General features: G+C 38.8%; 1 protein-coding gene across 10 annotated transcripts in view; it reads left to right on the forward strand.

Moving 5' to 3' along the window:
• Positions 1-24269, forward strand: part of kcnc3b (potassium voltage-gated channel, Shaw-related subfamily, member 3b) — a 74325-nt gene that overhangs the window by 35624 nt on the left and 14432 nt on the right. For 2 of the 10 annotated variants that reach the window (XR_008566489.1, XR_008566487.1), the window contains exons 3-6: positions 1149-2130; positions 4652-4846; positions 5547-5675; positions 16525-16567. Coding sequence is in view for 5 of the 10 variants with exons in the window: in XM_054756685.1 (XP_054612660.1) it covers positions 1149-2130; positions 4652-4846; positions 5547-5668 (1299 nt within the window). In the remaining 5 variants the exon portion in view is untranslated. Of the gene's footprint in view, positions 1-1148; positions 2131-4651; positions 4847-5546; positions 5676-6198; positions 16568-24269 lie in introns of all 10 variants that reach the window. The other 8 variants (XR_008566485.1, XR_008566484.1, XM_054756662.1 and 5 more) reach the window with 6 other exon arrangements.

Below are 24269 nucleotides of genomic sequence, written 5' to 3' on the forward strand. Positions count from 1 at the left end.
AAGTATACATGTCTGGAAAAGGAAGATCTTTAACATTACTAGTAAAACAGCATGTTTTTTTGGGGGGGTTGTTTAACGTTTTAGTGCGCTAAAAGTTTGAACAGTTACCTCAAAACCCTTTCTCCTGTCCACAGGATCCTGATTGTTTCACCTTTTCCTTTTTTCTTACTTATCTTATCCACTTTGTAGAACTCCACCCGGACCTCAAAACTCAGACACTACCTGCGATCTAATTAAATTAAAGTGCAGAGAATTGACTTATCTCTTGGATACGTTTCTCTCTCTGACTCACATCCCTTTCACCTGAGCCACTTTTTTGGCACCATGCTTATGTTTAATGTATAATGCCCCTATATTAAGTAACTGAGACGAGTATCCCATGTGTATATAATACAAAGGCTATATATAACAGGCGTTTTTCACAGTGTGGGATAGTGAGACATCCCTCAAGACCAAAAACAACCTTCATACTGTGTACAAACAAATTAGGACACCTCATTTTGTCACATGACATTTGTGGCACCCTCCATGTGTTGTGGTCAAAATTTCATAGTCGTTTCATAATCATTAGACAAATGCTCAGTGACGTATGGGCAATTAGTTGCTAAGTCCCAAAGACCTACTGATGGTGGCCATGTTTTTCAACACACCTTGCTCAAATTTTACACACATGTGCTTGTGCTCAGTCCCCTAAAAATTTGACGGTGATTCGAATCAACACCTTAAAGTTACAGAGAGTGTTGTGTAGAGCTTGTGTGAGCTGTGCGAGTCACTGACTTATGGGGTTTAATAACAGCGCCACCGTGTATCTGTCAGAAAAATAATACCACAGGCAACACAGTAGAGGTGCATGTTTTGACATATTTTCACACTTTTGTGTCACAGTTCAAGACTAGAAGAGGGTTTTTTTTTCCTTTTTGACAGTATATACACATGTATATATGGTATACACCCTCCAAATGTGATATTATAGGCTCTTATTATTGATTTAATATGATCAAAGTTATAGTTAAAAATATAACATATTAATAATATACTGTTTTTCTGTTACACGTAATTTTCCAATTGTTTTATCTGAGTTGTTTGTTTGTTGTTGTTTCATAAGCAAACCAACACTTTGCTGTTGTGTCCTCTTCCTTTGGTTGCAGTATGTGGCGTTTGGTTCCCTATTCTTCATCCTCATCTCCATCTCCACTTTCTGCATGGAGACGCATGAGGCCTTCAACACCATCCTCAACAAGACGGAGAATGTCACGGTGGGCAACGTGACGCGCGAGGAGATTGTCTACGAGGTGGTAACCGACAGCTGGCTGACATACGTGGAGGGCGTGTGCGTCATCTGGTTCACCATCGAGGTCCTGCTGCGAGTCATCTTCTGCCCAGACAAGTTCGAGTTCTTCAAAAGCACCCTCAACATCATCGACTTTGTCGCCATTCTGCCCTTCTATCTGGAGGTGGGCTTGAGTGGTCTGTCCTCCAAAGCTGCCAAGGACGTCCTGGGGTTTCTCCGGGTCGTGCGTTTCGTCCGCATTCTCCGAATCTTCAAGCTGACCCGCCACTTTGTAGGCCTGCGTGTCCTTGGACACACCCTTCGCGCTAGCACCAATGAATTCCTCCTGCTCATCATCTTCTTAGCCCTCGGTGTCCTCATTTTCGCCACCATGATCTACTATGCCGAGAGAATCGGCGCTGACCCGGATGACCCGACGGCGAGCGCCCACACCAACTTCAAGAATATCCCCATTGGTTTCTGGTGGGCCGTGGTGACCATGACCACCCTGGGCTACGGAGATATGTACCCGGAGACGTGGTCGGGGATGTTGGTGGGCGCTCTGTGTGCCTTGGCTGGTGTGCTGACCATCGCTATGCCCGTTCCTGTAATTGTCAACAATTTCGGCATGTACTACTCTCTGGCCATGGCCAAACAGAAGCTGCCCAAAAAGAAGAACAAACACATTCCCAGAGCACCCCAGCCGGGGTCTCCCAACTACTGCAAGCCGGACGCCCTGGCCATGGCTACTGCATCGCCGCAAAGGCTCTTGGGGAATGTCCTAGGCGGCGTGATGGGTTCTGGAGGCATTGGGGGTGACTGTCCTCTCGCCCAGGAAGAAATTATAGAGATCAACAGAGGTGAGATGTTTCTTTTTTTGACTGACTGGACTAATACGATGTCAAGGGTAGTGGGGTTAGAATGTCACAGGAGGTATCAACGAATGTTGTACAGTTGATTGTGTTGGACCCACACTGGAGAAACCTTCACACTGATCAGAACTCTTGTGTAATTTATTATCAACTGCTAGGTCCATGGTTGCCTTCAGGCACCCATCTGCCAGCCAGGAACAAACACTACGTGGGAGGACAGGAACTGAACTCAATTATCTATTAAAACAACTTAATGCCTCTCAAATTGCGCTGACTTCACATATTTTCCTAGTGCCGTCATCAGTAAAATCAGGAAGGGAGGTAATCGGGCTCTTTGTTGGCTCTTTGATGCGTCGGTGACATGTAGCGATAATGCACCTTTAATGCATCATGGTGGTCATCAGGGAGCTGGAAAATATTGGCTTCATCAGTGCTTTTATGACATTTTGTTTGCTTAGCTTTCTTCTACTTCATCAAAGTTCAGGACTACGAATGTAATACTGGATGTAATGTAATACTTATTCAGCTCAACATGGCTCCAGTTGCTGTTGACTTGGAAAATTTGAGAATATACCTGTATGTCCAGAAATGACAACTATAAACACACATACTTTTCCTTGCTGCCGTCAGTATTCTCATGGATAAAAATAGTCTTCTAATACTAACACACATGCTAACGTTAACGGTTTCTCTGCCTTACTCTGGGCACTGCAATAGTGGGACATTTTCTTGCTGCCCTCACTCTCCTCTCGGATAAAACGTGTCTTCTAATAGTAAATAACCCAAACATACTAACTTTAGCTGTTGCTGTGTCTTAGCTCTGAACGCTAGAGTATTTACAGTATACTCCACAGTCTCCACTTTGCTGCAGCGACCCATAGATTCCTCTCTGAAAAAATGACTCTTCTAATTCAGAGCAAGAAATGAAAATGATAAACACACACGCTAATGTTAGATGACTTTGTTTTAGCGCTGGATGCTGCAGTATTTATACTCCACAGTCTCCATTTTGCTGCAGTGACACTCTCCTATTGAATAAAAATTACTATCCTAACCGTGGCCAACAGCCACATGCTTAGAAGTAAGTAGAAGGACACCTTCATTCTCCTCCATTGTTGTTGTTTGTTAGCCTGACTCGTTCTGACAAATTTTTGCAGTTTCTAACCATTTTGAAGAGGAAAACTGACAGTGATCGTTCATTATATGCTATTCTATTCATTATATGTCATTGTTACTTGAAATGTACCATATATTACCAAGAGTTGCCAAAAGTTAAAGTCACATGTAATGCTGCCTAAAGCAAAACTCATTTATTGAGGTGTGTTGTTATATTGAGGTTATTTGGTTCCAGACCCGACCACAATAAGTAAATTAGGATTCCTTATTTATAAATGGAATAGTTTTGTAGTTACAGCGTAGAAAGCCTTCTAAATATGGATTTTAGCATTATTAGAAACCTCTAGACGGGAAATAACACTCTTATAGTCACCTTTACAATTGTATTACCCAACATAGTTGACATAATAATAGAAAATAATATAAATAAGACATTACATAGACTCACACGTTAGCATTAACAGGATACTTGTGGCTATTGTCTCAATATACTGTCCCTGACACCTAGTAGCCAGTGTAGTAGAATACTACAGCAATAGCACAACGAACATTCACACAGGAGCTGCTGTCAGCCACAACTCACGCCAGTCACTGGCACTATCACCACACTGCTACCCATGCTAACATTCAGCAACTCCACAGTAGCTAGCTGACGTCACACACGTCACTTCCCAGGGCCTGCCTCTTAAAGGTGCACACATCACAGATATTACACTACATATAGCATCTTCTAAATGTCTTATATTTGTATTTTTCTTCATTTAGCCATATTTAGAATTGAAAATACTTCATTTTAGCCAAGGATACGTACAATTTGAGTATATATGCATATGTTTTGACTAATAATAGGCGGTATTCAACCATGAAACAGTGATCATTTATTAATAAATTTTTCCAAAAAAGGCAATATAGTGGTCAAACTTTGATGTAGTAAGGGGCAACTGTAATACAGTTTGAACTTTGAACAAATTCCAGGGCTCCCCCTACTGTTCTGTGTCATAAAAAATGTTAATCGCTCAACTAATTAAGGTAAATGCAATTATGTGCTTCAATAAATGCAGTCATTTTAAAGTGCAGCGAGTCCACAACTGAATGCTAACATTAACATTGATGCTAGCATCCTGGTTGGTCCACCAATATTGTTGACTACTCAAGTAGGGTGATCCCGGGTTGCCAGGGCAAGAACAGAATCACTGTTTTCCTCATTACAAGCTAACTGTACAGGTTCGGTAGGATTTTGAAGCTTACAATTATTACGTAATGTTGCTTTAAACAGTTTCAGTCATTATTATGGCTGATGAAGCGCTTGATTACATTTTGGCTGTCTAATAACTGCTATAAAAATGCTGACATTGCCTCTGACATGATGCCCACGATCCCATTCCCTGCGCAGATTCCAAACAGAACGGCGATGCAGCCTCGGCTGCGTTGGCCAATGAAGACTGCCCCACCATCGACCAGGTGCTCAGCCCAGACGAGAGGAGCCCCATCGGGCGGGGTCCTACCCGGGAACGCTACCAGCAGGACCGCGCCTGCTTCCTGCTTAACACCAGGGAATTCCGAGCCACAGATGGGAATGTGCGGAAAGGTACGGGAAAAACACGGACGCAAACATGTTATGTAAAGAGTCCAACAAGCACACACTTAAGAGGGATGGCCTCATATAGACAGGAGAGCACACATGGGAGAAGTAGACTCACATGCACACTTCAGCTCTTGTGCTCTGCTCATGTTTGTTCCCGCCTCTTTACATCCATGTGTGTCATCAGCGCTTGGTTTGATTAATTCTGTCTGGCCTCAAAGTTTACGTCTCCTTATTGATTTATTTGTCTTGATTTGACTTTCTGTTGTCCATCTTTCCATGGTGTCTGTGTGTTTGGTTGCGTGTCCATCCATGCTCATGAACAGTCTTTCTCTGTCTTCTGGACTCAGACAGTTGACCATGCATTAATTTACTTCTGGTCATTTCTCTCTCTTTCTCTCCTGACCCTTCTTATTGCCCCTTTTAATTCCCCCCCCCCCACCCTAACCTGCCCCTCATTCCCCTTAAATAAATCCATACATCCATTTCCATCCCTTGTGTGCCACATTGTGCAACATCTATACACTTCCTTCCCCTTTTAATTTCTACCATCATGTTTGTGCTCATGACAACCTAACACCTTCACCCATCCACTACTCATCGCAATCAAACCACCACCGATCACTGCTACCGCCAACCTGCACCCAAACACTCCCTCACACTCCCTCCAAACTTTTCAACACCCCCCTTGTTGACAACAAACTAGAGGCAGCAGCCCTGGCACCCAGCCCAGACTCCCCTCTGACTGAGGATTGGTATAAGATGGAAGGGTCTCTGTTACAGCAGGACCTCAATGCAAACTCCACCTCCTCCTGGATCAAACCATAGACCAGAGGTAACAATGCAGAAAATTAAATCAAAATAATAGAGTAAAAGCCTGTAGGTGCAGTAGCTACACTTCCATACAACTCCATCTCCATCATATAGCATGCTATTGCAGTGCCGCAGCACCACTTCTATACAAAGGCAATGTCAGACACACATGTACACACAGTCACTCGTCATGAGACGTCCCTGTGTCCTGAAGTGTGCAAGCTCTTGAGCTAAGGTTAGGTTGAATATAAACATTAACCTCACCATATGAAATAACCTAACCTAAGCCCAATCCCACAAGCTGCATATGGTTTGCTCTCTTATGTGCGCAAATATTTGACACAATGTGCTACACAAACATCTTTGTGATCTTGTGTGTGTGTGTAAGTGACAAAAGCTTAAAATATGCATACTGTACAGTGCAAAAAGACCCTAGTTGAATAAGAAGAAGAAGAAGAAGAAGAAGAAAACGGGGGGAAACAGCGGTTCACGTTGTTGTCATCTGACGTGCCTCTTGTTGTTGTTGTTGTTGTCTCTCCCTTCAGGTTGTGTCATATCACGCGTGTGTATGTGGGCTCTTTCATTCCTACATGTTTTTTACGCGCACACCGTGTCTCTGTCCTCTCGATTGCTGTCTGAGTGTTGTGTTCGTGTTGTCGTGTGTGTGGCTTACTTTTTGTTTGTCTTTTAACCTCTTTTTTACAAAAATGTGTTTAGCCGAGTGAATCCCCTCCCCCAACAGATCTCAGGCTTGGTAAAAACAAGCAAAACCCCCCCCCCCAAAATAAATATTCCAGGAATATAACAATATTGTGCCTTAAATTAAAAAAAATGTTTATTTGTGCATGCACTCTGGCACAGGTTAGCTGTACACAAACGCAAAAGTATTGGGGCACCTGGCCATGGCAGACACACTGGGCAAAAGTAAACTAGTGTCCTGTTTGAATTAATTTTTCTCATATTTTTATATAGTAAATTGCCTATACCTATAAAATAGGTTCAAATAACAAGGTAGACAGGTTACAAAATAACATAAATTGTGGATGCTGCAACTGGATGCCAAAAAATCTACATACTATTGTTTTTATTTCATTCCCCTCGTTTTAATTAAATGTTTTTGAACTACATTTCATTCATTGGTTTAATTATTAACATATTAAATACAATTAAAAATATGTTATTATTTTAGAAATATACATTATAAATGATATATATTTTAAAATAATCATATAAAATATTATTTGACATTTATTATATATATTTTTATATTTTATACTAACAGTAATACAGTCAAACCTGGGTTTTTGTTCGTTTTGTTTCCAGTTTTTGTCCAAATTTTTCATCGACATTTTGCCTTAGTTTTTGTACACTGTCCTGGTTTTTTAATTATAAATTTAATATTTGAATTATTTTTAGTGTCTGGAACAGATTAATTGGAGTTTTTGCACGTTTTGTTTTTTGTTTAAACTTTTAGTACAAATAACAAATACAGAGGTACCACTGTAGTATAACACAAAATATAATAAAATTTAAAATAAATAATTATTACACCAATCGTCAAAGGGAAATAAAATAAAATTGAAATTAAATAAAAAATTAAATTAATTAATTGAATTTAATACAAATTCTAAATGCATTACAAAAAGTATAGTTTAAGGTCACAAATAGTTTTTAAACATTAATACTTTTATACATTTCTTAATTTTATTTATAAGGTCACATTAAATAGCTTTTAATCTTTTATACTTTTATACATTGTTTAATTTTATTTTTGGATATAATGGTTGTAATTCCTAAATGATCATGTTTTTTGTGAAACCTCGATTAAAGCTGACAATCTTCTCTTCAGTCACTTAAATCCAACTGGAATTTGTATTATTATATTAATTTTTATTAATATTTATGATCTATATTTGATTAATTTAGCCAAATACTTTTTGACATGTGGTCATTACAGCTTACTTTGATAAAACGTCAATAATGGTGGCCTCAGACTTTTGCACAGCATTGTTACAATAGCTTACACTATGGGAAGATCACTCCCATTGTGTATAAAAAGTCCCTTGCTCACATTTTGTTTGCTCTATCAGTCCATTGAGGTGGGACTTTGAGTGCCGTGTTGTTCAAAGCTGCTAATGTTCCAAGGCCCATGGTCTGTGGGGTGAGGAGAGACACAAAGCTCAAAGGGGACAGTACTTCTTGAAACACAACACGCTGACGACAAGCTAAAGTCACTGAATGCACCACCTCAGCACGGTTCTGTGCTGTCAAAAAAGATCTAATGCAGTGTTGTTGGCGTGTAATGCTTCAGAAATACTATTCCTCAGACCCGGTGTGAAGGAGCTTTCAGTGCCTACAGCGCAGCCCCAAAAGCTTCTTTGCTTCCTGTGTTGCTGGCTATGAAAAAAATAAAATACAAGCTGGGCGCTACACTTGGTCACTGAAAGACATACATTACCAGACTACACACACGGGCAGGTAGAAATAAATTAAAAAAAAAGGTACAACAAGGTAAGCAGACATTGCTACATGACAGTATTGATGATATTTTTGTACAGATAAGCGCAAAAAAATCCCTCTTTAAAGCAAATCAGGATTTTTAATTAAGGGACAGCAAACATGTCACCACAGAACTATATTTAATCAATTAAACAAAGATGCAAAAAAGTATCATATGGTACATTTAAAAAAAATGGTGTTCACATGAATAGTCCTGTTTTTAAAGAGGGATTCCAAGTTATCCTTGTGTGCTGCAGGTTTCATTTATTTTGTAGATAAACGCTTTTCAAGGTGTCTTTTATTTTTTGAAAAAGCTTTAAATGTTTCTTCAAGTTTGATTGTGGGCCATCTGGCTTCCTGTGCTCTAAATGCAAATATATGCATGGCTAACGTACAGTAGGTTCAATGCTCCCTATATGATTGTTGACCACTACTGGATACCTTCTGCAACAAGGACCTCCATCTTGTTAGCTCTGTCTGTGTGTCTTTCCCCTTCTTTCTCTTTGCGTTGTCATTATTTGTGTGCAACCTGTGTGTCATTGTATTATTTTCTTGTTTTCTTTCTGTGTGATTATTTACAGGGTTTTTTGTATGGTGTGTTCCGTTTGTGTGTTGTAGATTTTATAAAGACTAAGTTACGTGTATTTCGATTTTTTTTCATTGTTGTTGTTCCTGTTGTGTTCTGCTTTGAGTTTTAACATGACTTACCATATAGCACATCCAACATTAAATAACACCAAAATTGTAGAAACAACATACGTAATTGTTAGTATTTTTTTTTTACATTTTATAGAATACACGCACCACCCGGATATTACACATTTTCAACAATTCACACTGACTACTGATAGATTTGTTTTCTTCAAGACCAGCATTTTTATTGGCCATTGCAACATATCTATGGTGTCTACACACGTTTAATTATTCATTATTAGCATTTGTAAGAGACTCCAACCAACTACAGTATTATTGTTTTTGTTTCAATTAGCTTGTAACACTTGTCTCCATTGTCATATCACCTCATCACAATTCTTTCTGCAAATATGACTTATTCTGAGCCAGATTTCTTTAAAATAATTGAAAAATAAAATATAATATCGACTTCCGCCACAAGATTGGGCCGATCTGGTTGCCGTATAATGTTCGTAACTCTGGGCCACACTCCAACATGGTAAGTGCGGTAATGCGCCTCAAAGCCTGTTGCCACTCGACTCTCGCTACCCGCAAGAAGAAGAAAACGCAACACCACCATGCAGACATGTCCGCGGTGTACCATGGTGAAGTTAGTTTCAAATTGGACGTTGGGTAGTCGGCTCCGTAGCTACAGCGGTAGTTCCCCATCACTGTGCCTGGACTGCTGTGGCGGACCTATGTGGCGGCTGTGGCCACCCATGGTCACTCTCCGGCCACCTCATTGGCCATCTAGACATTTCAGGTATCAATTTATTGCCACCTCTATGTGAGTAATGGTCTCACCTTGGCATGAAAAATGTCGGGCTCCACCACTGCTCGCACGGAAAGTGCTGCTCTCACCACTGGTTGTTGTATTAGTATTTTTTAGTAGTATTTATTAGTATTTTGCACGTTCATTTTTTCCAATTTTATCTCTTATTGGATGGACTTTTATTGGATTATGGGCCTGACTCACAGAGGTTTGTTACAAAAGCCAAACAATATTTTTGGTTATGCTGTGTAACAAAAAAGTAAATCCAGCAATAATTTGGTTGCATTATTTTTAATGCTTTGAAGAGCTATTTCATAAAGGATCGGTACCACATCAGATATACTGTATATACAGGGTGTCCCAAAAAACGTCTACACACTTTAAATATTGTAAACTACTTGTTTATTATAATTTGTTCAATTTTTACTGATAACAAAAGCGATCACAAAAGCCAATCACCTGTGGCTTGCACTATTGCAGCCCTCAGCGACCCTTTCGTGCAGTGTAGTGTCTTGACCTAACTAACGTCTTTGGCAAGGTCGTCCTCACACTTCCTTCAAAACAAAAACAATCACGTCCGGAACCTAACTGCTAACACATGCCACGAAAAATACCTGGTGAGGGTAGCACGTTAAAAGCATTTGAAGAACAACACTCGTATTATGGTGAGTTTTGGAGGCTCACGGTCACAGCAGCTAACGTGGCCATGTTGCTAACACTCGCCCATATCCGCGTGATAACCTGAAAAATAATTGAATTAATTGGACGAGATGAGCAGCCTTTCTCAGCGGTGGAAGACACTGGGTTTGCCAAGGTCTCCTTGAAGGCTTCTCATCCTTTGGATGTTGTCCTCAAATAGTAAGTTTTTGTTTAAATTAAGGTGATTTTATGGTTACTTTTTTCATATCTTATAGTATATCATATGATATATCGGATAGCAGGGGTGCAGCCAGGAATTCTGGGTTCCCTGAAAAAAAATCACATCGCGCCCCCTCCCCCCTTTATGAATTAATTTCTAATTTTATTAGTAATTACCTATTTTTTGCCCCCCCCCCGGCAGTCAAGGGACCTTGGAATTGTCCTGACTTTTCACCCTGGCCAAAAGCACTCATCATAAATAAATTTTTAAATGTATGTTAATCCTTGTGATCGGTAATGGTATCGGTAGCGGACGATTTCAGTCCTGGATGATCAGTATCAGAATCGGCAGCATATATATATATATCATATATATCATATATATATATATATCACAGTATACATTGGTGTGAAAAAGTGTTTGCCCCCTTCCTGATTTCTTATTTTTTTGCATGTTTGTCACACTTAAATGTTTCAACAAATTTAAATATTAGTCAATGACCAGAAAACTGAACACAAAATACAGTTTTTACATGAAACTTTTTATTATTAAGGGAAAAAAATTCCAAACCTACATGGCCCTGTGTGAAAAAGTGATTGACCCCTAAACCTAATAACTTGTTGAGCCACCCTTAGCAGCAACAACTGCAATCAAGTGTTTGTGATAACTTGCAATGAGTCTCTTACAGTGCTGTGGAGGAATTTTGGCCCACAATTGTTGTAATTCAGCCACATTGGAGGGTTTTCCAGCATGAAGCACCTTTTTAAGGTCATGCCACAGCATCTCAATAGGATTCAGGTCAGGACTTTGACTAGGCCACTCCAAAGTCTTCATTTTGTTTTTCTTCAGCCATTCAGAGGTGGACTTGCTGGTGTGTTTTGGATCATTGTTCTGCTGCAGAACCCAAGTTGGTTTCAGCTTGAGGTCACGAACAGATGGCCGGACATTCTCCTTCAGGATTTTTTTGTGAAGATTGCTTTTATTATTATTACCCCATATTTCCACACATCCACACAATATGTTAGATATGGTAATACCAAGGAACAGTAAAGAACAGGTAACAGTAAACAGGTTTGGATTTTTTTCTCCCTTAATAATATAAAGTTTAATTTGAAAACTATGTTTTGTGTTCAGTTGTGTTGTCACTGACTAATATTTCAATTTGTTTGATGATCTGAAACATTTAAGTGTGACAAACATGCCTAAAAATAAGAAATCAGGAAGGGGGCAAACACTTTTTCACAACACTGTACTGTACAGTATATAGTATAGCCAATGGTGAAAAAACATGAATAATTAACTCACCCATAAAAAGTTCTAAAAATGCCGATACTATAAACCTATAATATGCCTCTCACTGTTATTAAACACATTTTAAATTCAGTTTTACACATTGAAAACAATAACAGGCATACATACTTTATATACAGTACAGTGTTCCCTCGTTTATCGCCGGGGATAGGTTCCCAAAATAGCCCGCAATAAGTGAAATCTGCAAGGTAGCCAACTTTATTTTTTTTACAATGATGACATATGTTTTAAGGTTGTAAAGCCCCTCACCTATACTTTATACACTTTTCTCAGACAGGCATTAACATTTTCTCACATTTCTTTCTTGTTTAAACATTCTCAAAGTTCAAATTTCATTTGAATTTAATGATGAACCTACTAGGTTGGACACAAGAAATTATGACTCACTCGTATTTCACTCCTTTGTGCCATTTCGTCCTGGCGCCATTCCGCTGTACTGTAGCCTTTTTGCATCCTTGTTAAAACATATTGCTGTTGTCGTATTTTACTCCTCCTCCTCGTCCTCCATGAACCGAAGATTCATTTACAGTTTTCCGTAATGGCGCCCTACAGCCGCAACGTCTACCTTCCTTTAACATGTCCAGAAGTCCAACTTTTTGTGTGATGGCTGGCTTCCTCTTCCTTTTGGGTGTAGAACGTTTTGTCGACATTGTGGATTTTCGTCGAGGAGAAAACTTGCACAGCAACCATACAGCGTTCAGAGTAACACGCATTTAGCTTCTTCTGTTTCTTCTATTGTATTGGCAGTTAGCAAGCAGCTCACACAGTTAACTAGTTTACTAGCCATGACCACAACAAGAGATGGCACGAAGGAGATTGATTGACAATGGTCTACAGCCAATCAGGACGCAGAGGACAAAGGGCGGTGCAGACAGAAGAGCAAGAATAGAGAGACACCGCCGCCTCGTGCTGAACACAAAACTACAACACTCAACTTCCCACAATGCAATTCTTCTTAAAGGGCCAGGCTTGGCCTGTGTCAGGGTTCAGCCCAGGGCTGGAACTAGGATCCTAAGATGCGTGAGACAGCGGCTGTGTGTGATAATATTCATTACACACAATAGCAAAATACAAACAGAGGATGCAAAAGTACAAACAAGGAAAAGTGCAACTAAAAATACCTGGAGATACACGAGGAAAAATACTAATACTCACAAAAGGAGCTACCAAAAAGGGAGTGTTGGAACGGCAATACCATATCCTAAGCTAACAAGGCAGCACTGCAAAAGACAGGGCGGGCTGGAAACAAAAGGACAAACACACTGCAGTAGGCAAGTGTGGCAAAAAACAAAAAACGCAGCGCAAGGCTGGAGAGGAATGCTGAGTGAAGCAACAGGTAGAAGATACTGTGGAGTAGAGCCTGAGTTACGGGTTGTTGGCAACAATCTGGCACCACCATGCAGGAGCTTTCTGCTTAAGACGAGAACGCTCCTGATGGGCTGCAGGTGTGTCAATTAGGACCTCGGTTGCGGAGGAGGAGTGCTGCAAAAGAGCAGAGAGCGAGAGAGAGAGCGGCAGAGCGGCGCACAAATCCTAACAGCCTGTAAGAGCGTTCATAAGCTGAAAAAAAAAGGGCTAAAATTGCACTGAAAAAAATCAGCGAAACAGCGAGTCTGCAAAAGGTGAACCGCGATGGAGCAAGGGAACACTGTATTCAGTACTGTACATACAAAACATGCAATTACAGAACACCACGTCTTGTCAAAACATCTTCCTGCTGGAAAATTTAAGTGAACTGACTTTTGAGACAGTGCCCTCTGCTGGATTCATAGTTGACACACTCTTTTTTTTCTCTCTCCTGTGGATAGCGCCATTAAACTTTCTATTTACGTTACCATATAAAAAAGAAATTACAGTATCGCGGTTAACTGGTTCCAGACCTGACCGTGATAAGTGAATTTCTGCAAAGCAGGATTCCTTATTTGTGGATGAAATATTTTTATAGTTAGAGCAGAGAAAACCTGTTTACACCCTTTTTTTTTATCAGGGATTATTGTGCCTGTTGTGAGACAATTCAAACCTGCCATAGAAGCCTGTTGTTCTGGCAATCATGTCTGGTGATTATGTCTCACCGAACAGTAACATTACTGACACCTAGTGACCAGTGTAGAACACTACATATCATGTCTTTGAATATGTCTTCTGAATGCCTTATATATTTGTATTTTAGTTAATTTACATTTAAAATAAATTACATGTAATTCATTTAATTTACGCAAGAAATATGTAAGATTTGCTTAAATATGCATACAAGTATAACCCTAAACCCTAAACCCTAAGCGTTGACTAAAAACAGGTCGTAGAGAACCACAAAACAGCAATGATTTGTTCATTAATATATTTTGACAACCCCGTGATAGAGTGAAGCTGAAAAATCTGAACAGCGATGTGGTGAGGGACATCTGTATTTACAATTTAAAGCAGAGAAAATACGTTTGCTAATAGGCTGGGATCTGCGGTAGTATGATATAGATATAATGAATATTTATTAAAAATATATATTTTTTAGAAAGTTTGAAAGTTCAAAAAGTTGTACTACAGTATTTTTAGGTGTTAACATTTTGTTTTTCAAATTAAGTCAGAGTAATAAGGATTAGAGAAATCCACCTTTTTTTGCTTCTCCCTATCGGTGAGAAGCATAATTAATTTTTTACCGTCACAGTTTTGCTTCAAAGATGTGGCTTGTACTTGCAGGAAATTGACTTGTGGCCTATGAGGTGAGTTAAATGTACTTCTTCAGCAAAGTACTGTATAATTTCATTTGTATTTGAATTTGAGTATCACTCCATATACCCCAGTGGTACTCGTACCACATTTTGAGAATCAGTGCCACAGAGGAATGTTCTAGTTCTAATAAAGTCTCTACAAGCTCTCTGAACAGTAATTAGCACAGGCGTGAGAGCTAACACAACATGAGAGAGGATCTGCGGTCACCATGGCAATACTTGATGCAATTCTCTTCATCACAAGTCATCGCAGGGTGCCATCACAATTTTTAGTTCCATGGAAAGTCCAAATGCAACATAGTCTTGTCAGGGGCAGCACATCCAGGCAGTGCAAGCCTTTATGACAAGGGTGTCCAAAGTGAGGCCCGGGGACCATTTAGGGCCTGCAGCAGTTTTTTTGTTGGCCCGTGCCACATTCAAAATAGAATTTAACAAGGAAACAAAAAACAAACAGCAGCAGCAGCAAAAATAGAAAATTCAGCAGTAATTTCACAAGTACAAAGTCAGAAAAAAAGAAGTTGTAATCTAACCAGAAGTCGTAATATTATGAGAAAAAATTACATCATTTTAGTAGTATAAAGTTGAAATATTAATGTAAAAAAAATATTTTTTAAAGTCATAATATTATGAGAAGCAAAAAAAACAACAACATAATTTATGAATGGGTTTGCATTAATATTTGGAAATTAGTTTGGGGAAGCCGTTATAATATAATTGGAATAAGGTCAAAATATTATGGGGGCAAAGTCATAATATTATGAGAAGAAAATTTACAAGAAAAAAGTTGAAATAATTCAAAATTAAAACAAACAACAACCAACAGCACAAAAAACAGCTGCAATTTTACGAGTATAAAGTCCAAATATTAACAGAAAAAGTTGTATTCTAATGAGAAGTCACAATTTTATGAGGATAAACTTGTAATATTACGTGGAAAAACTATCATTTTAGTAGCATAAAGTTGAAATATTAGAGGAAAAAAATATTCAAGTTCATACTACTAATATGCTTTTTTACCTATATGACAAAGTACATATACAGTATAACTTCTTAGCATATCTACATGTGTTACTTTACAAAATATCACAGTGGCCCCTGCATTCTTTTATTTTTCAGTATGTGGTCCTCAAAGGAAAAAGTTTGGACACCCCTGCCATAAGATAACGATAAATATGACCTTTAGTGTCAGCAACTGAAACATGCCGTGTCAGCACAGTATTCAATCGCCACATGAGGTGTGCCTAATAAAGTCACATTTCCTGCTCCTGCTACAAGCCCGCTGTGGCTCTACGGTGGACGGTGGTGGTCACGCGCGGATCAATTCATCTAATTAAGGGTAACAGGAGTCGCAGCATCTTTAACAGGAAATTGATCCCATGTAAGAATGATCCAGCATGTGGCCCTCTCTGCAACAGACTTCAGCAGCAGGACATAGCATACTTACACTGCTAAATACCACTTAATTGGAAGTAGACTTTCTAATGCATGACTCAAAGACGTTGCACACAACTACTGTATTTCCTCACAAAGTGACCTCTGCTCCAGTCGACACCGCACCTGTCTACTTGAAGAACTCACTTCCAAGATACACCTCATGAAAAAGTCCACCCCTTTAGAAAAAAAGTTACACTGCATATTTCTATATAGTTTATGCCAAGACTGTTAAAAAAAACCTTCCAAAAGACGATTAAAGTGATAAAGAACATGCAGTCTTATCTTGCATATTGCCCCTATTCAGTTGTATTTATTTATTTATTAACATTTATTTGGAAAAAAAATGACTACACAGTGGTTGCCTTACCGTTAATAACTGCCTGATAGTCAATGCTGTTAACTAAATAAAAACCCCAGGATGCTATTTGAAGGATTATGTGATTGTTTCACTTCAAACTATTTTTTATTTTGCTTTAAGAGTCTGGTCAGATTATTTGCAGTCATTTCCTCCCTTCCTTTCCTCATTGTGCTTCCTTTTTCCCCCATAATCTTCCATAATCTTCTGTGATTAATGCTCATTCTTCCATCCCATCTCCAGGCCGCCACTGCAGTGCAAGTGTATCTTAAAGTCTTGACTGTAGGTAGGTACTGCATATGAGTACTGTATGTACTGTATGTACGCACTCCCCTTCATTGTGTAAAGCAAAGTATGAATATGATTATGTCATCAATGAACCACGAGCGACTCGGTCCCCTGATAAAGAAGCCCAGGGCACCAAAGCCCTGTTGACGTTTGTTAGAAATAGGCGGCGATGAGTCGACTGTCATAGACTGCAGTGGCTTTTGTGTTCATTCAAGGAAACATTTCTTTATTTTGATGTGTACTGTTATACATACAGTACATAAAAACGTATGACCGGACCACCTTTCAGTTCCACAATCTAATATGCATATATGTTTCATTTTTCATATTTGACTCATCACTAGGGGTGTCACAAGACATTGAGTTCATGAGACGAGACAATACAGTAGACGCCCCTACAACGTAAATAATCCATTCCGAGAACGTTTACGTTATAGGGTTTTTACGTTATACGAAGCGTAAAATACATGTAAATATCCTAATCCGTTCCAAAAAACTCACCCCGTTGGCCCTTCAAAATATTCAAAGTCCACCAAATATGGCGGGAAAATATAAGAAAACGTTAGCATAAACATAGTAGAGTAACATTCCAATATAAAATAAGGTAATAAATAAGATTACTGTAAATGAATAAAACTGAAAAACAAAAACAATCAACTAGTTTAAGGGCGACTACGATGAGGAAGGGAGGTTGAAGGGGGAAGCCTGTCTCTCACACAAACTCACGTACGCGCTGTATAAGTCAGCCAATGAGATGAGAGCGTAGGCGATGTCCCGATAATCAGCCAGTGAGATGAGAGCGTAGGCGGTGCCCCGATAATCAGCCAATGAGAGCGTGAAGCGTCAGAAGGCGTCACCAAGTGTACTCTGTTAGTCATGGAAAATGTTTCCCTCTCTCTGTCGCGCGAGCTATTCAAATCGAATTTCTGAACTTGCACCGACTTGACGCTTTACGTTGTATGGAATTTCTTACGTAATGCGATGCAAAAACTTTACATAAATTCTTTACGTTCAGTGGAATTTACGTAAAAGGAGGTTTACGTTATGCGAGGTACTAATGTACACAAGATCAGGTCTACGAGAATGAGACGAGATTTTAAAGTTACTTTTAAGAAAACTACAATGAAAAAATATGAAAAATATATTGCAATCTACTAATTTAATTTCTACTACGTTACATTCTTCTGCACTCTGTGCAGGCCTGTGCAAAATTCAGAATTTCAATTCGATGGATGAATTTGAATTGGACTCAACCCCACAGGATGTTGAATTGAATTTGCATTACAGGAAGTTGAATTGAATTCAATGCAATTCAGATAAATCCATTCTTATCACATATCAGTGAAAATGAGATACTATTATAACATACATTTCTCTACCAAATGACACTGACAGACACTAACATTAGGCATACTCCTTAATGTTGGAAAGTTTCGCAGTTTATGAGAAGTCAAAGTATAAACCAGCTTTGGCCTTCAATTATTTATAATTATGATCAATTTAATTCACTAGTCTACTCCAAATGTTTGGACAGACATTTTAAAGACTTGGATAAAGCAATTATTGTCCCAGGCCGAGTGCCCACGAAACAGTTTTCTTTCTGAATGAGAAATCCTGTCAAGTTTTAATCTCACGAGATCTTGTGACTCGAGATCTTGTGACACCTTTACTTAATTGTTTAAAAAGTGTAAAAATAAATGTAATTGGGGTGTCCAAAATTTTTCCGCCGAGGTCCGCATACTGAAAAATGAAAGGATGTGGGGGTCCACTTTGATATTTATATATATATTTTCACATTTTGGAAAAAGGCTGAAAAAATGATTATTTGTAAATTGAGAAAGACAAAGCATTGTGTTATTACCTATTAGCATCAGCATTTCTCATTCATCTATTTACATTGCACATTTTTGATCTATTTTCCCCATTATTATTATTATTTCTTTAAGTGTGTCGTGGGCCAATAAAATTGGGCTTTAAATGCCCCCACGGGCCACACTTTGGACCCCCCTGAATTAAATATTCTTAATATGAAAACCTAAAAAAAAATTGACAAAAGCTTCCTGTCATTTTTTAATCATACGTAACTGTCATACCAGTGTAAGAATAAGTTAACCACTGTTAATATTAAAGTGTAAAAACAGTACAATAGCCAGTTTTAATTTTTAAGCCATTTTTAAGCCAATAGACAAAGGTGCCATGTCATTTTCTGACGTTAATTGCCATGCAAGTGCAAAAATAAGTTAAATACTGTTCATATGGCAACCTAAAAACATATATGCGACAACCTTTAAGGCAATTGACAAAGGCTTATTGTCGTTATTGTCGTTAAATAATAAGTAATAGTGAAATGTTTGGACTTTACTCTTCTTCTGAAACTGTCATGATATTCAATCAACACCTCCGTGAGAATTATCATTTTAGTAAAGGCAGAATTTGTAGTTGTACGTTGTACCAAGGTATTCTGGGAGGTGAAATGCTGTTCTGTCCCCCTATCCAACAATTTGAAAGTTTGACAATTTTAATGTTCTGTTTTATCTGAGTAGGTTTTCAATGTCAATTTGTGATAAAAAAAAACAATTACTGTACTTAATGAAGTATTGTGCACATCAAGCCCATACAATAAATATATACTGTAAAGCTTCATTGTTACATACACCTTAATTATGCATCATGAACTTCTTTGAATTTAATTAAATTTCAATTCTACTTCCTGCAATTCGAAATTGAATTTCAATTCTGCTTCCTGTTTGCAACCACAATTCAAATTCAATAATTGAATTGGCATTTAAAAATCATTCTCAATTCAATTCAGAATTTTGCGCAGCCCTTATTCTGTGTGTATAAGCTACCGGGCCTGCCTCCAGCCGCCGACAAAAAGAAACTGTATGACTGACAAAAGGGCTCAGTCTGTTCATGCTGTTGTTCTTTGGGAACAAACGGGCCAAGGTGCTGAAACCAGTGCACCGAGTGAACACTCTTCCTGGCTGTTTGGAGGCGAGAGACGAGGAAAACAGACACGCATGCACATGGCAATATAATAACTCATTCAATGTCAAAAACATAGTTATATGTTTTTATAAACCCGAACACCCGATCCCAACAACGTATTTATACGTTTTTTTTGGGGGGGTTTGTGCAAGAGGCTAGAGGAGGTGCTGATGCAACTCCTCACGAATGGATTAGGCTTGAGAGCAATTTTAATGCCATAAAAACGGCCACTAGGTGGCAGAAGTGCATTTACAGGGATCTTGAGAGGACGTACAGTAGATAGATAGATAGATAGACAGATAGATAGAGTTCATTTTTATTTATTGTGTGATTAATTAATTAATTTGTTATCGTCCCAGGCCTGGTGCCCACGAGACAGTTGTATTCTGAGTGAGAAATATTGTCATGTTTTAATCTCGTGACACAAGATCTTGTGACACCTCTACCCATCACACTTGACAAGTGTTTCAAATTCTCCATAATACAGAAAAAACACCCATTTCGAAAAATTTTCCAGATGTACATATTTGTGAATACCTGTGACCTGGGTCTTTCACATTGCACAGCCACGTCTAATTAAAATGTCATATTTTTGCTCGTGTTTTTGTTTTAATATTGACAAATGAAGGTTAGCATTTTTTTTTAAGTTTCTGTAACTGACGCAGCAGGAAGCTGAGATGAAGCGAGACAGCTTCTTTTATTTAACATTTCATTTTCTATTTTTTCATTAAATAGAAGATTCTGATAGCAACGGTTATCCTGTATGTTGCACCCACCTGTAACTTCCTGTAGATGCAATGCGGTCTAAAAATCTTCCTGACCCAGTTTATGTTTACATATATCTATATATATATCTATATATCTATATATCTATCTATATATCTATATATATATATATATATATATATATATATATTATTTTATATATATATATATTTTTTTTGAGAAACATTGAGACCTAGAAATTCATCATCAATATTTCACTGACTTGCCATTCGGCTAATGTTCACAAGTCAGAGCCAAAAAAAAAAAAGCAAGAAGAAAGGGCTTTCATTTACGGTTGGGTCAAGCGAAGCGTCATTGAAGGGCTCGTGCCGCTTTGACATGGTTGGAGTTGGACAGAAAATGCACAGCAGGACTTCTTTTAAGGGGAAACCTTTACCATAGCACATTTTGAATGCTGTTTTTTGATATAAGATGAAGAACGGCAGCATGCATTCTAAATAAAAGGATTAAACTCCACCCATGACCAAACCATTATTAGCTCAGACTGAGCGCCACCTACCAATGACGTTCTTCACCTGACTCACAGCAGTGCTCTATCTGTTGTAACTTCACGTTTGCATGCCGTCTTACACACTGAATCTACAGTGGGTAAGGACACAACAATGACATTGGTTCATGTGAAAAACAAAATTTTGACAGTAAAAGTGTCATTTCCCACTGTAAAAACATCATCTCTGTTGCAGGATGCCCAGAAAATAGAAGGCGGAATTGTTTACATGTTGGCCATCTGAAGTTTAAAACCTTTTCCAACTTATTTTTGTATTTTTCTTTTGTAATCTGAGGCCACCTGTACATGGGTATTTTTTTTTAAATATTCTCCTGTCATCTTTAATTACTGATATCTGTATATCTTCCAGTTGAAAAAAAAAACATGACCTTCAATAATTGCCTCTATATCAGGGGTGCTCGCACCTTTTCAGCCTGCGAGCTACTATTAAAATGACCAAGTCCCAAAGATCTACCTCCTACTATAAATATAGAAAATATATCTTTACTGTCTTTATAAATATCAGTATAGTATTGATGTACATTGTACATGCATATCGGAGTGTACACAGTTTTTCATCATGCAAGTCGATATGATCTATCTCTTACTATAAAACATCTAACATATACAGTATATACTGTATAAAATGTAACCGGTAAACTTTTAAACTACTATACTAAATACTAATGATTAATATTTGACATTCACAGTTTCAAAGTTTACAGGTAATCAAAGTAGTTTATATTATTCACAAATAATTCACAATTCAATTCAATATGGCAATAAAGATAATTACACATAATTCCATAATAGTTGTGTACATAAGTAAGTAATATGTCAGACAAAATAGCTACGTAGTGTTCATTAGACACACAATTAATGTATTACGTCCAGTTAGCATTTGCTATCAAACATTCCTGATATACAAGAAATGAAAATGATTTTGCAAAAGGCAATGCAGCCGAAGTCAAGGCAACATATTAAAAAGCTTTCAACAAGGGAAGAGTAGAAAAACACACATTTCTATAGTGGAGTTCATGACGTGAAGCAACAACACTTTTTTTGTACTTAAAGGGATAGTTTGGATTTTGTAATGTATCAACAGTGACTTACCCCCCACTTTGTTCCATGAGCGGAGTTCTGCTCGGATTTCGGTAATGAGCAACTCTTCTGGTTAGTTGCTAGGGTCACTTAAGTAAGGAAATTGGCTTCTCAAAAGAAGTTCAGAAAAGTAATACATTTGCATCACAAAACCGTTGCTAACAAAAAAGTCACACTGCCAGCATCCAGTGGCGACACTGGGTCCCGCAACGGTCCAGTCAGCAGGGACAAGTCGGGAAGCGCTGTAGGTGGTGAGAATGACGGGCGAGATCCGTGAAGGTCAGGTCCGTGAAGCCAGAGCTGGAGACGGTCCGGCCCGAACCGCAAAGCTGTCGGCGACCTGGCCTCATCCTGGAGTGCTGGATCGGGTGGAGACTTGCCCTCGGCCGTGCGTGGAGCAGCCAAGGGTGCACACTTGCCCTCAGCTGCGCTTGGAGCTGGTGAAGTGTTGTCTGGGCAGCCGGACCCGGAAGCAGCTATTCGGCTGAGGCCGCCCGACCCTAGCCCCTTCCTCAAGGGATGGATTCCAGACGTCCGCAGGAGAGCCAGAAGGGTGCAGAAGGGGCTGGAGGTGGGTCTTGAATTCGACACACTTGTTCAGCTGAGCAACCTGGGCCTTAAGCTTCCTGCAGCCCTCCATGAGACCACCAGGTGCCTCATGGTCACGCAACATACGCTCGTACTGAGTGGCCATGTTAAAAAAAAATCCCTTCTGCTGTCTCCGTGGGGATCATTATTGGCTGGTTCATTCTGTTACTATACGTGGTGGATCTGTCGAATGCTTGACCGCCAGTATGCAGAGACACAGGCAGCATCGTGCAAATAAAAATCTTAATTAGCACGATCAAGTGCAGGTACTCACAGTTGTGCAGGAACAAACAAGAAAAAGTTACAGAGGGATAAGGCACTGTGAAAACACAGCACGTAGTCCTGGAAAGCTTAGAAACCCACCTAATTGCAGTTGCCAACAGCTGCACATATTTCCACTGGGATAAAGCTGCTGCATCTTACCTCCAGCAGGAAGTGCAGCCTACCAAAATAAGAGCGCATGTTAGGAAGTAATAATTCTTAGAATAATAAAGTATTTAACAATGCATTTCTACAATAAAACGCCTCACCTCTAATAAACGCCTTACTTCTTGCAAGTATTTTTTTAAATAACTGCCATTGGCCACCATTTGAGGAAATGCGGTAAATGGAAGCACACACTGTGATGTCTAATAATTGAAACTAGGCACAACAACAGCAGTACATACAGTGGTGTGAAAAAGTGTTTGTCCCCTTCCGGATTTCTTTGATTTTATTTTTGCACACTTACTTAGTACTCAGATCATCAAACAAATTTAAATAGTTAGTCGGTGACACAACTGAACACAAAATGCGTTTTTAAAATGAAAGTTTATATTTGTAAGGGAGAAAAACAATCCAAACCTACATGGCCCTGTGTGAAAAAGTGATTGCCCCCCTGTTAAAACATAACTTATTGAGATCTATCAGTCTGTAAAAAGTTGTAAAGCCATTTCTAAAGCTTTGGGACTCCAGTGAGCCACCGTGAGAGCCATCATCCACAAATGGCGAAAACATGGAACAGTGGTGAACCTTCCCAGGGGTGGCCAGACAACTAAAATGACCCCAAGAGCGCAGCAACGACTCTTCCAAGAGGTCACAAAAGACCCCACAGCAACATCCAAAGAACTGCAGGCCTCACTTGCCTCAGTTAAGGTCAGTGTTCATGACTCCACCATAAGAAAGACACTGGGCAAAAAGAAGAGGGAAAGAAGGGAAGGGACTCTAAGTGCACACTGTGACGCCTTAAAAAGAAAACTGGGCAAAACAACAACAGCAGAACATATAAGTACAGTATACCATCTGTAATTACTGATATTTGTTTAAAAAAATATGTCTGTATTTAGGGTTAGTAGAGACAAAAATGAATATTTAAAAAAAGACCTTTGCTCATGTGGACATGGACTTATTCGCCTAAAAACTTCATGTGGTCAACTATTATTGTATGAGTCAAATGGGATTCTTTTCTAATGTCCATTGTCTAAAACACCTGTACATAATGCTACATGCAATACTATGATGGGTGCTTTATTCATTGGGACTGTTAGTTATGTGGTAATTATCAAAATGGTATGCTTTTTCTGTTTTGGAAAGGAAAAACCCCAACTAAGACATATCATAACTCGCATTTTCTTGTTTTGTCTTGTCTGTCCTGTCTGTGTGTGTCTGTCTGTTTTTGTATGTCTTTATAATTTCATGACATTTTGGATTTACTGTCTTCTTTTCGCTGACATGCTTCTTTTTCATTTTCTTTTCATGTTGAAATATTGTG

The sequence above is a fragment of the Dunckerocampus dactyliophorus genome, chromosome 2 (assembly GCF_027744805.1).
Source record: "Dunckerocampus dactyliophorus isolate RoL2022-P2 chromosome 2, RoL_Ddac_1.1, whole genome shotgun sequence".
NCBI lineage: Eukaryota > Metazoa > Chordata > Actinopteri > Syngnathiformes > Syngnathidae > Dunckerocampus > Dunckerocampus dactyliophorus.